Source organism: Camellia sinensis, chromosome 9, assembly GCF_055761805.1.
Source record: "Camellia sinensis isolate YWXY chromosome 9, ASM5576180v1, whole genome shotgun sequence".
NCBI classification, from domain to species: domain Eukaryota; kingdom Viridiplantae; phylum Streptophyta; class Magnoliopsida; order Ericales; family Theaceae; genus Camellia; species Camellia sinensis.
Window position 1 is genome coordinate 139637125 of NC_138969.1, and position 12995 is coordinate 139650119.

General features: G+C 34.3%; 2 protein-coding genes and 1 long non-coding RNA gene across 3 annotated transcripts; 1 reads left to right on the plus strand and 2 right to left on the minus strand.

Annotated features, from left to right (window-relative positions):
• The first annotated feature begins 1489 nt into the window (after window positions 1-1489).
• LOC114305580 (adenylate-forming reductase 03009) lies at window positions 1490-3488 on the plus strand. The gene has a single exon (XM_028250688.2). It carries the CDS (start codon window positions 1583-1585, stop codon window positions 3242-3244), a length of 1662 nt encoding a protein of 553 aa, XP_028106489.2. The 5' UTR covers window positions 1490-1582; the 3' UTR covers window positions 3245-3488.
• Window positions 3489-7291: 3803 nt separating this feature from the next.
• Window positions 7292-8577, minus strand: LOC145799190 (uncharacterized). The gene is made up of 3 exons (XR_014341211.1): window positions 8192-8577; window positions 7791-7847; window positions 7292-7473 (listed from the first exon to the last, which is right to left on the minus strand). It is a non-coding gene; the product is annotated as an uncharacterized LOC145799190 (long non-coding RNA).
• A 94-nt stretch (window positions 8578-8671) lies between these two features.
• LOC145799778 (uncharacterized) lies at window positions 8672-12745 on the minus strand. Its single transcript, XM_082889415.1, has 9 exons — window positions 12351-12745; window positions 11122-11199; window positions 10924-11030; window positions 9869-9954; window positions 9639-9772; window positions 9405-9508; window positions 9251-9328; window positions 9008-9086; window positions 8672-8806 (listed from the first exon to the last, which is right to left on the minus strand). Exons 1-9 carry the CDS (start codon window positions 12456-12458, stop codon window positions 8672-8674), a joined length of 909 nt encoding a protein of 302 aa, XP_082745541.1. The 5' UTR covers window positions 12459-12745.
• Window positions 12746-12995: the final 250 nt, after the last annotated feature.

Here is a 12995-nt window from a genome sequence, read left to right on the forward strand (position 1 = left end):
TAAATAAGAATATTAATATTTTTATAGAATTATTCGACCATCGCATCTTAAAGTGATGAGAATTCCTAGGAACCGACTAGTACATACATTCATGTGAATCTAAATAGACTTGGTCAACCTTAGTTGGATTTTGAGGTTTCATTCGTGGTTAGTTCGACTATTAGTTTTGAGGTTTCTCTATTTTATTTTTAATTGCCAATTGGTTTTGATTATTTATTTAAAAAAAATTTGGGTCTAGGTAAGAGTTTGCACGGTTGATTTAGATTACTTTTGTAAGAAAATTATTAACCAACCTGTCGTTTGCGCATTGTGAAAATTTTAACTTATTGTCAATCTATCTATCCTCAAAATTCACCAAGGATCCTCTAAAATATTTTTTTCCTAAAGTGGTGAATTGTGTGATTCAGATTTAATGTTGAAAAATTGATGTGACTTGTCATTAAATCTCAACCACATAATGCACCACTCTAGGAAACTTTAGGGAAAAAAACTCTAGAGAATCCTTACTCCTCAAAATTAGCCGATTGCTTGATTATATTTATAGATTCATGCCCATGGTTTCAATATGTTAAAAATATAAAATAAGGAAGAAAACGACAAAATTAGTGAAATATTCCTCTTTAACTTTTGGTAATAGTGGTAGTTTATTATGTTTTTTATTAGTTAAGTTCCCTCCATAATATTATTAAAGAAACTTTAATTCATCACAGAGAAATTTTAACTTGTCACAAAGAAATTTTACAAATTTAAAAATAATATTTTCTTGGATCGAAATTTCTCAATTTTTCTTGTCTCAGTTAATTTTGGCACGAGAATATATTATTTTTAAATTCTCATTTTTCATGTCAAATATATAATTTGAGATAGAAATATCGATATATTTATGGATTAAAATTATTCTAGTTATGATTCACATTTCCATCAATATTATATCTATCTAAGCTATACATAATGGAAAATGATACAAACTTACTTTCTAAACTTATTATCTAAACTCAATGATATGTAAGTGATATGAAAATTTGATAATTAAAGAAAATATGATAGAGAGTGTTATCTTAGATATTTTAATTTATTATGATATTATTAGGCTTGGAAATTGAATTGAATTTTTGAACTTAGGTAGCAATGCCATACATAATATATTGAGGCAAATTTTGAGAAAAAATTCTTAGTACGTAACATATTGGAAATTAACTAAGATAAGAAATTTCTTGGTATATTGTGTGGGTTTAAATAATGAGTCACGCGTTTTGATTTAAATTAAAACAATCACAAATGCAAAACCATTCTATTTATAAAAAAAAATAAAAATAAATAAATAAATAAAAATAATAATAATAATAATAATAATAATAATGCTAGCAATAAATATATGTTGGTCCTGCTTTTCCAAGACAAGAAAGAAATAGATCTGCATGACAGAGTCAGCTGAACTTCACTAATAGAGGCTTATAAAAACTCAACTTCTCGTCCCACTAATACACCACAATCCTCTCTCAAACTCTTCCCTCTCTTGCTACTTTCACCTTCTGCTTTCCAATTGAGAGAAAAAAACAAAAAACAAAAAAGAAGCAAATACATGGAGAAGCCAGAAAAGATTGGAAGGTTTTCAAGCTGCCGAGGTGTGGCCTTTGAGATCAAACCACATTCAGATCCATTCGCTGTCACAACTCCGGCCATAGCCGACCACCACGGAAGCAAAAGACAATGGCTTCCATGGGGCAGCTCTTCCAAAATAGTCCCATCTTCCAGTATCATACAAAGGTCCACGAGTCGAGCCAGTAGTCATTTCTGTGATCTAGAACTTGATGGTGACGAAGATGATGACGATATTTTAAAGTCTTTGGAAGAAGGAAACGAGGAAGATGGACTGCACCCAGTTCCCCTTCTCGTTCCTCCTTCCAAAATCCACTGCGAACAACCTCCTAAGGCTCCAAAGCCCAAAGATTCATCAAGACTATCGATTATTCTCCTCGATCAAGGCCTTTTCACGGTCTACAAGCGACTCTTCGTAGTTTGCTTGGCCTTGAACGTCACCGGTTTAATCCTTGCAGCCACCGGGCATTTCTCATATGCAAGGGGAAGAGCTGCTCTCTTCTCTATTGGTAACATTCTCGCTTTGACTCTGTGTCGAAGCGAGGCGTTCTTGAGGGTTGTCTTCTGGCTTGCAGTTAAGCTCTTTGGGTGGTCGTGGGTGCCTCTGCCACTCAAGACCGCCTTGACATCGCTCCTACAGTCTCTAGGAGGGATACATAGCAGCTGTGGTGTCTCCTCCATTGCTTGGCTCGTATACGCTTTAGTTCTTACTCTCAAAGATAGAGAAAACAGTTCTACCGGAATTGTATGGGTTGCATCGATGATTCTGTGTCTGCTCTCCTTCTCTGCCTTAGCAGCATTCCCTCTCGTCCGCCATCTCCACCACAACGTGTTTGAAAGGACTCATCGTTTCGCTGGATGGACAGCTTTAGCTCTCCTCTGGACCTTTATTATCCTTACAATCTCTTACGATCCAAAGACAAAATCTTACAGCAACCAACTGGGATCTAGATTGATAAAACAACAAGAATTCTGGTTCACACTAGCCATCACACTGCTAATAATCCTCCCTTGGCTGACAGTCAGGCGTGTCGCAGTTATGGTCTCGGCTCCTTCTACTCACGCCTCGATAATCAAGTTCCAAGGTGGTGTCAAAGCGGGCATACTGGGTCGGATCAGCCCCTCACCGTTATCAGAATGGCACGCATTTGGTATCATTTCGGATGATAAGAAAGAACATATGATGTTGGCTGGTGCAGTTGGGGACTTCACGAAGTCATTGGTTTCCAACCCACCTAGCCATTTGTGGGTTAGGCAGGTTCACTTTGCTGGTCTGCCATACCTCGCGAACATGTACGATCGAGTTTTGTTGGTGGCGACTGGCTCGGGTATCTGCGTCTTCTTGTCATTTCTGTTGCAGCCTTGTTCAGCTAATGTTTGCTTGATTTGGGTTGCGAAGGGGATTGAGCAGAATTTTGGAAAAGAAATTAAAGATTGGGTGAGTGGGTACCCAAAAGAGAAAGTAATTGTACATGACACGGCGGTGCTTGGCCGCCCCAATGTGTCTCAGATGAGTGTCCACGCCGCGAGGAATTGGAAGGCTGAAGTGGTGATTGTTACTAGTAATCCAGAAGGGAGCAGAGATGTTGTCAATGCTTGCAAAGCTGAAGGAATTCCTGCATTTGGCCCCATTTGGGACTCTTGAAAGTTTTAGAATTGGGTTAATATTTCAATTCCAAAGTTTTGCTTGGTTTTTCGGAATTTGCAGTGATTAATATTTGTTTCCAAAGGATATAAAAATTTGTTTGATTGTTTGGTGTTCTGTACTAATAATATTTCTTTTGATGCTCAAGGAACTTGATTGTCTTTCTTTCTTCTTTCGTGTTTACAGTTTCTTCTTCTTATCAAGCCTATCGTAATGGAAACTGTGCATGCAAATTTGGATTTTCTCTTTCGATGTATAAGACATTATTAAAGGGAAAATGATATATAATGGCCGAGTGATCCACTATAGTATTATGATTGATAAAAAGTATGAGATACTATGATTTTATATTAAGTAATTAAGGAACATGAGCGGATATGATAAATGATGATTGGTGAATGAGTATGGACACGTAGTACTCTGGAATTTTCCGTAGAATCACTTTCTAAATCCAGATATGTGTCAACAAAATGATTGATTGATAATTCAAGAATAAATAGGAAGGAGAGTTGATTTAAATATTTTAATAATGTATCATATCATCTGGTCTAAAAAGTAGGTTTAATTTTTGAATCTGAATAAGAATACTTTTATTAAAATTCTAAATTAATAAACTTCAATTGTTAACTCAATTTAAATTTTAAAGTATCTTTTAATCTTTTATTTTTATTGAAAATAAGAATATGCTAGTGTGAGTATTTCACAATCGTTGACATTAAAGCCGATTTCTCATTTTGTTGATGTAATGGATTCATATGATAGTCAAATGAAAGGAATAATAATAGTAGGTGTTGCTTCTCTCCTATCTGTTATTTGGACTGTAAGGTCCAATTATTATTATTATTCTTATTATTTTTTATTTTTTTTCACATAGAAAGGTCCAATTTAAGTTAAGTTTGGCTAAACTAAAAAAGTGCTTTATTTCATCTTTTTTATCTTTTTTAGGTCACATCAATCAACATATCCTCTCTACTTTTTTTACATATAATACAAAAAAAAGGTCAAAAAATACACTTATTTAGTCTTCCCAAACTTGACCTTAGTTTATTATTGCAGCCATGCACTATTCCCTTTGGAGGTTGAGGAGTCCAATCCCAGCTCTTTGAGCTTCCACACGAGTCGCCCCATCCACATTTAGTGATAAACCGAGGTGGAGGACCCAACCAATGTGATGAAGTGTCCACATTACAGACGTTCACATTATTAGGTGTGGCTATACATCTGTAATTTCAAATTTGTTTTAACTGTTCTAAGTCTTATTTGAGAACATATTATTTTAATATTTTTTTTAACATTTTATGAAAATATAATAATTTATAGTGATTTTTGGACTTTTTAACTAAAATATATAATTGACAAATGAGATCTAAGTGTGAGAAGTAGAAAAAGAAGGGCCAAAGCTTGAGAGAAAGAGGGGAAATTATGCGCTTATTTGGGATGTAGGTTGATTTTTTGACTTTTTAGTTTTTTAGCTATTTTAGCCTGAGGCTAAAAAGCCTCGTTTTGGTTAGACTTTTTACTTTTGTGAGAGAAAAAATAAAATGATTGTGGGTTGGATGTAATATTTTGTCTTATTTGGCTAAAATAGCCTATTTTGTCCTCTATATGACTATTTTAGCCCAAACACTCATCCCAAACGGGGCTTATAGAATGTTTTCGGAGTACCATGTGTCTGTACTCCTTAACCAATAATCATTCAATATGTCTCAAATCACCCAACACAATACTCCACTTACTCACCTTCTCCACTAATCACAATGCTATGAAATACCACGTGTCTATATTCCAAGATCACTGAATGATTACCCGAGAAAGAGAACCTTTCTCCAATGTGTTTGTTTTCTGTATTTTGTCACAGAATTTCTGAGTGAAGTGTTTACGTTAAGTTTCTCTATGAGAGTGTTTTGAACAACACTAAGGCCTCGTTTGGGAACAGGCTAATTTAGTAACTTTTTGGCTATTTGGCTAAAAAAGTAGGTAAGAAAAACTTGTATGTTTGAGATGACTTTTTGGCTAATTACGAAAAGATGTGCAAAAAGTAGAGAGAAAAGAGAATCTTTGACTTTTTGGTATGAGTTGTTGACTTTTTGGCTAATTTAGTAACTTTTTGGCTAATTGACTAAAAATGTAAGTCCCCAAACGGGGCCTAAGTAGTTCAAAGAGTCTTCTCCCACCAATTGATTAGATATCAATAATCTTAGGTTATATTACAATTATTTTTAAAAATAAAATAAATAACAAATATAATTTTAAAAATAGGCCGTACATTTTTGTAAGTCACCGTTTCCCCCACCACTCCACTACCGCCATCGCCGCTACCTCTGCATTACCACCGTCGCTCTACCACTACCATCTTCGCACTCCACTACCACTATAGCCGCCACTTCACCACCACCACCACAACCGCTATTGTTGCTACTTCTCATCTACCGCTACCATTCTCGTCACCAACACTCTACTACCGCCACCACTACCACCATCTTCATTCCACTACCATTGTCTCTCAACCACCACCACTGCCACCATCGTTGCCATTTCACTACTGATGTTGTTGCTATTCTACCCCTACCCCTACCATCACCGCTAGTCCAACTCTACCAAGGTCATATTGGGAAAAAAATTGATGATGTAAATGAATAAATTGGGTTCATTTGTCCAATTCAACCCAAATTATTTAAACCTGTTTATTAATTGGACTGGTTTGGGTTGTGTTGGGTTCTTTTAAATGCATAATCTATTTTAACCCATCCAAATTCGCTTGTTTGCCACTTCTAGGTTGGAGTAATCTCATTGTTAGATCAACATAAATTTCAAAAAACTAATTTTTTTTAATATGATCACTTAATATGTCGGCAAAATCAATGGCATATAATACTCGATAGAGGAATTGAGCAAATCAACTTTTTGATTGCCTTTTTTTTTATTAATCAAAATTAAATTTCTCTTTCACTACTTGAAAGGGATTAACTAATCAATGGGTTTATGTAACAGATTTAAAGATCGAAGGCGCATTTAAAGATCAAAGGTTCAACTTTCTTACTTACATGCTTTTTTGAATTCTATTTGTTTAACGTCTTTCTTGTATTTGTTAGTATGATTATCAACTTGTGATTATATGTTTGGACTTTGTTCCATAGTTTAATGTTCAATTTGATTTAAACGAATTCAAAGAGTTTTAGAGAGTTTGAATGTGTCCTCTAAAGAAAAAACAAAGGCTACCTTTTCATAAAGCTTTCTAAGAAGTTCATGGGGATTTCCTCTAAAAAGTTCATGGGAATAACCGTCTCACGTCACTACTACAAAAACAAATAAAGATCACACTTTTTTTGTGTGATGTTTGTTATTTAATCACACCTTTTAAGTTTTATTAAAGTGTGATCTTTGGGAGTGTGATTAAAAAGGGTCATTCTTAATCACACCTTTTAAGTGTGATTAAAAACATTTAGATCACACCTTTTAAGTGTGATTAATAATATTTAGATCACACTTTTTAAGTGTGATTAAAAACTAATAAAACCTGTGATAATAAACTTTAGATCACACCTTTTAAGTGTGATTAATAACATTTAGATCACACCTTTTAAGTGTGATTAAAAACTAATAAAACCTGTGATAATAAACTTTAGATCACACATTTAAAGTGTGATTGATAACATTTAGATCACACCTTTTAAGTGTGATTAAAAACATTTAGATCACATTTTTTAAGTGTGATTAAAAACTAATAAAACCTGTGATAATAAACTTTAGATCACACCTTTTAAGTGTGATTAATAACATTTAGATCACATCTTTTAAGTGTGATTAAAAATATTTAGATCACATCTTTCAAGTGTGATTAAAAACTAATAAAACCTGTGATAATAAATTTTAAATCACATCTTTTAAGTGTGATTAATAACATTTAGATCACATCTTTTAAGTGTAATTAATTACTAAAAAGATTCGACATATTTGAAGAATAATCAATATTATTTTTGTACGCGCATTTCAAGAATATAATACACACTATATACTATACTTTAAATCATAACCACATATTCAATGAAATAACGTCATATATTTCATAAATGAAAGTTAAATATGTTCAAAAGTATATACAAAGGAATTAAATAAAAAAATTTAAATTGTGCTTACATATATTAAAAAATAAAAATGAAAAAAAACTTGAAAAATTAAGTCCTTGAATTCTTTGACCATATTTTGCATCTCTCCAAGAAATTTCTAACCTGAAAAATAAAAACACAAATTAATTCAGACACCACTAGAAACATATGAATAAACTAATTATTTGTAGAGATTGTTCTAGCCTTACAAAAGATAAAGTCCGACTAATCACATTTGTGTGGATTTTGGGTGGATTTCTGTGCCGTCACATTTGTGTGCATTTAAATTTTCAAGTAGTTCTAACTTATTTTTATTAGCTTGATTTGAAGATCACCTTAAATTCAACATACAAATGTAGTAGATGGGCTACATTTCATATGGTTTATCAATAACGCAATGTACAAACTACTAAGCATTATAGTGAGAACAAGGTTGATACCATCTTTAGAGCTGTCAGGTAACTCTCCTTGCAAGATTGCTTCCCCAAACGACATTTCTGCAAAAATGAGACACCAAATACTATGCCTGTGAATACATTAAAGATTGTTATCTATAGAGTCAGCAAATGAGCAAAGCTAGTTACAAATCAACAGAATGAAACTGAAAAAGAATGGTTCAAATTGGTATTCAAATGTTCAACCCCTTCCAGCAGGAAATCTCAAGGAGTCTTTTCTTTTTCTCATATTTTCCTTTGTGCTTGTGAATAGGTAGGGTCATGGGAAAGAGGTTTGACAATTGAGCATGTCAAACAAACAAAACTAGAGAACAATATCAAATTATATGCATACAAAAAAATTGGAAACAACAAAAGATGTGATTTCAAGTGATAAAGGGCAAGACCTTTTACCCCCATTGTTCTCATAATTGTCTTAGGTGTTGCTTCTGCAATTCACATTAAAATAAAATTCAAAATTAGCTCACTACACCAATATATAATTTCGGAAATAATTAATCATGGGAGATGTAACCTTGCAATGTACAATAGTCATTGCCATAGTAAAATGATCTGTTAAACAAGGCATAAATATGTTGCAGGATCCAAAAACAAAATGTACTTGGGTTTGATCCCAACAATACAGGGGTTGGCTGGAAAGTGATAGCATCAGTTCAACCAAACGTTTAAAAGAAAATCTGTTAACAGAAGGCTTTGAAGCGCAATAAATCACTTTCTTTAAGACAATATTTGCTGCCACTCAATCAAAGTTTACTAATAGGTTCACTTTCTGTCAGAGTTTACCAAGTCCAGGCCTCATCCATCAGGCCAAACCCTTGGCGTTAACAGACACCTTTAATTAACAATTACGTGTTGATCAGACATGCCTAATATAATTTACATTTAACACCCCGAGGAGTTGGAAGAAACCTCTGACGTGGGCCTCCTCGAAGAGGCTGAGGTGGCATAGGGGAAGGAGGAACTTTGAGATGATAAGCTCGTGTCCAACGTACAGTTTTTCCCTGAAATGATTGAATGATTATGACAGAAAAGGAAACCAAAGCTATAATGTTATGTTTATAAATCCATTCCATGGATATTGAACTTCACAGCAATCAGCTAGTACAGCATCTGGGAAACAAATTTTTTAACAAAAACAGAATGCGTTTCCACAAACATAATATATAGTGCCTAAAACGGTAAACACTCCAAAAAGAACTCACATGAGATTTGCGTGACCTTGGAACCCAAATAATCGCGCTGCCATCACGTGAGCATGTAACTATGTTATCGTGATTAAACCTGTGAATATTATTCAAGCAACAAGAGTTGGATATGGTTAATAAGTGAAAGAGGGTATACAGACAATTGAGCCTACCTTGCCCTTTTTTTATTCTTCTTCTTTTGGTAAGTTAAAATCAGGAAACAATATAATACACAGATTAGGAAGGAAGATGTCTACGAACCAAGAATTTTTAAATTTTTGTTTGTTATCCTCAGTGAAGGAATCAAGCGATGAAGATCTTGGAGCCACAGCACAGCCACTGCATATAAAAGGCACTGAAGATGATAAGAAATTTTGTCAGGAGACATTTGATTTATTCACCAGTACTGACTAACCAGAACTGCACGTAATTGACATCATTCTCATGGCCAGCCAATAAATCAATTTCATGGTTTGGTTGCTCCGAGTCATTTGTATTGGACTTACAAGCACCCCAAACCTGCAAGCAGCTAGTTCTTAAGAAATCAATCCAACTACATTTTCAACAATTTTTACTGGCACCCATCCCGTAGAGAGGAACAACACACGCATGGTAAGAACTACTCTAAAAATTGTGTGTTGGAGGGTACCCTTGCAAAAGTGTCAGAGCTACCAGTAACAAAGACGGTTCCATTAGCATTGTAAGCGCAACATAGTATTTGATGACCCTGCAAACCACTGCTTGAGGAGGGACCATTACTTGAGGAGGGGCCATTGTTCTTTCCTGCATTAAAACCAATATGTTCAAATAAGTCCTGTCATCCAAATGCCACTTAAACAATAAGACAAATATACAAGCAATAATCTAAGGAGGAAACACCATCTGTTGGCTTTGGCAGGTAAACACGTGGACTGCACTGGGAGTACCTAGCATCCCAGATCCGACAAGTTCCATCATCGGATGACCTACAAATGTCCAGAACAGCAAAGAAAAAAAGCCAAAAAAAATACCAAGTTACCAATGCTGTCTGCACAAACTAACGTGCAGTAGAAAGTGTGAACAACATTTTTTACAAGTTGAGCCTAAGTGAAGAATAGACAAATAAAATGCTTTAGGTGAAATACAAAAATGGGAAAACAAAAAAATAAAGAAAGAAAGAAAAAGAATCATGATCAGGATTAGCCCCAGTTAGACTAAAATAAAAATCCTTCACAAGATTGACAAGATTCATCAATTGGAATGTATCTGGTGCTAAAGAAATGGATAGGACTTGAATGTAGATAGGTCCAAGCAAAGCCTGATTTGAGTCCAAATAAACCTATTCACAAGATATAATGATTTTACATTTATGCATCTACATTTTGACTAGACAACCCCCTTATTCCCTCTAGTACTTGAACCCTACACTTCAATTTTTACTGCGGGTAGGAAATAACACTTCTTAGTAGCTGATGGTAATCGTAAGAGAGAAAAAATGGTTATATTTTTTCCTAATATAGTAAACTGCACGAAAAATTTTACCAACCTCCAGAAGATACCATCTTCATGTAACATAGCAAGATTATCTCCACAAATTCATGTTTACCTAAACATTTTCAAAGCTAAAGTTGGAAAACTGAAGTTAACCCAAAACTTTAATGAAGATCCCCAAATGCCCAAAACGTATTCGATTCTTAAAAAAATTAACACAACACATTTGGAGGTGTGTCCAACATGTGTTGAGGAGTGTCCAGTGAGTGTCAGTGTCTGGCACGTGTCCAACAAGGCCACAACACCTTAGAAGTGTTTGTGCTTCTTAGCTTATGATAAAATTTCTGGGTGCTAGGAGAAGAACAGCACAACTATCAAATGACATATTAAGAATAAAGCCATTCGATCAATTGAGGGACTATGAGGAATAGAACACGCATTTAGAAGTATGGGATGCAACATACGATAACAGCTGGTACATAGAGCTAGGCCTGGGACTAAATGCAATGGCAGTAACAGCTCCTATATGTCCACGCAAAACTGAAATAGGAAATCCATCTGGCAAGCGCCACTGTAATACACAAGAAAAAACTATTAGGTCACCAAGGCATAAATAGTATGATGGATTTATATTTTAAGTGTAAACTGGAAAGAACCCTTACAACTCGAATGCTGTAGTCATTTGAAGCAGATGCCACCAAAGCATTGTTTGAACTTACAGCCAAGTCAGTAATGTCACCCTTTCAGTAAAATTAAGAAGAGTAGACAAGTAAGACAAGGAATGAAAATGGAGTTCTATCCAAACAAACTGAATATGGCAATATATAAACTATTAATGTTGTGCTCTAAAAGCTAATATGTGAGATGTGGTTGGGACAATTTCGTAAAACAGTCCTATTTAACTAATTAAAAAAGAGCAAATTTTATTAACATGTTTACTTTGTGTGTGTGCATGTTTTTTTTTTTTTTTTTTTTGATTGGTAAAAGTCAATTGTTAGTTGTTAGATTAGCTCCCAAGGAGAATGAACCCCCTCCCTATCCCTTGCAACCACCTAAAGTGTTGCCTGCATGCCACAAGGCCAAAAGGCCATCGGCACTGTGTGTTACTGTTTACAGGATAAGGCCATAGAATTAAAGTTGAGAAGAAATTTTATTTTTATATGAGATTACTGAATCTTGAAAGTTTCAAGTTATAGGATTATTAATTGGGTGTTAATAATCTAGTAAGACTAGCATGTCACTAGTGTGGAGACATGAAAACAAAGATGTGGGTGCTTGTTAGAGAACAAGTTCACTGACCATAACTATCACATAGATGTTCATTAGTTACAGTTGTGCATATAATCCTTAAACCTGAGAGCATCATGGTTATCTTGTATATGTGTGATTAAGCTTTAATCATATAATTTGTTTATGTTCCAAGTTCTAACCATGAAATATAAGCACTAGTTAATTGGACTTAGTGAGATATGAATGGAGGCATTTGAATGTTCAATAAGGGATTTATCACTGTCAAGTAAAGAATCTTCTAGGATATGACTCGAGGAAGACCTTGGCAAGGGTAGGGGATAATTATGTGGATACTTTTTAGAGGCTGGACAATTGAACGGCTTCGGATTCGAGTAGACCCAAAAGATCAAGCGTGGAATTAGATTTTGTGTTTGAAGTATTTATTCTAACTATCTCTGTGGATGGTTAATTTGAGTTTTGTATAGATCACAAACATGCTCATTGGTATTGTATTGTAATTGAAATTTAAAATTTTAAAAATTCCATTGTGCATACAATTCTTTCTGTAAAATTGAGAAAAGCAAATAAGTAAAATAAGTAACAAAAATGGAGTTCTATATATACAAACTGAGTATGACAATATAAAGACATGTTCACATACTTCATGTCCACGGCAGCTGGCTAGGCAAAATGCAGTTTCCATTGACCAAATCTTGACCAGACGATCGTCTGATCCAGTAATCACGTATCTCCCTGACCGATCAAACATTGCTGTACAAGAAAAATTATTACAAAAGCATCCCTAATGTGTTATTTCTGTTTAAGATACAACAACATGAAAACATATAACCCACAGTGGAATCAAAAGGCATGGTGGGATAGATAGATAAACAATAATTAGCAGAAGAATAGGGAGCAGCAAACAACAAAAATTTTAAATAATAATAATACGAAAATTGTTATCCAAAAAAATAATAAGAAGCTAATATATATGATTTTTTTACAATTACTGCCACCAAAGAACCACCTAAGAATAACTCTACCATTTGAATGAATGGAATTCCCAAAACCACACTAGTTAATAATAACTCTACCACTTTAAATACAAAATATAGTCCGAAGAAATCACATATGGGACACTGCGTGTCTCATTAGTTTCAAAAAATTAGGGAAAATATTAATTCTAAAAATTAGGGAAAACAAAGATAGAAAAATAGAGAAATTGAGTGAGAGAGAGGACCATACCTGAAAATAGAAAAATAGAGGAATCGAATAAACAAAGTGCACCTTCTTGCTCATGCAATAT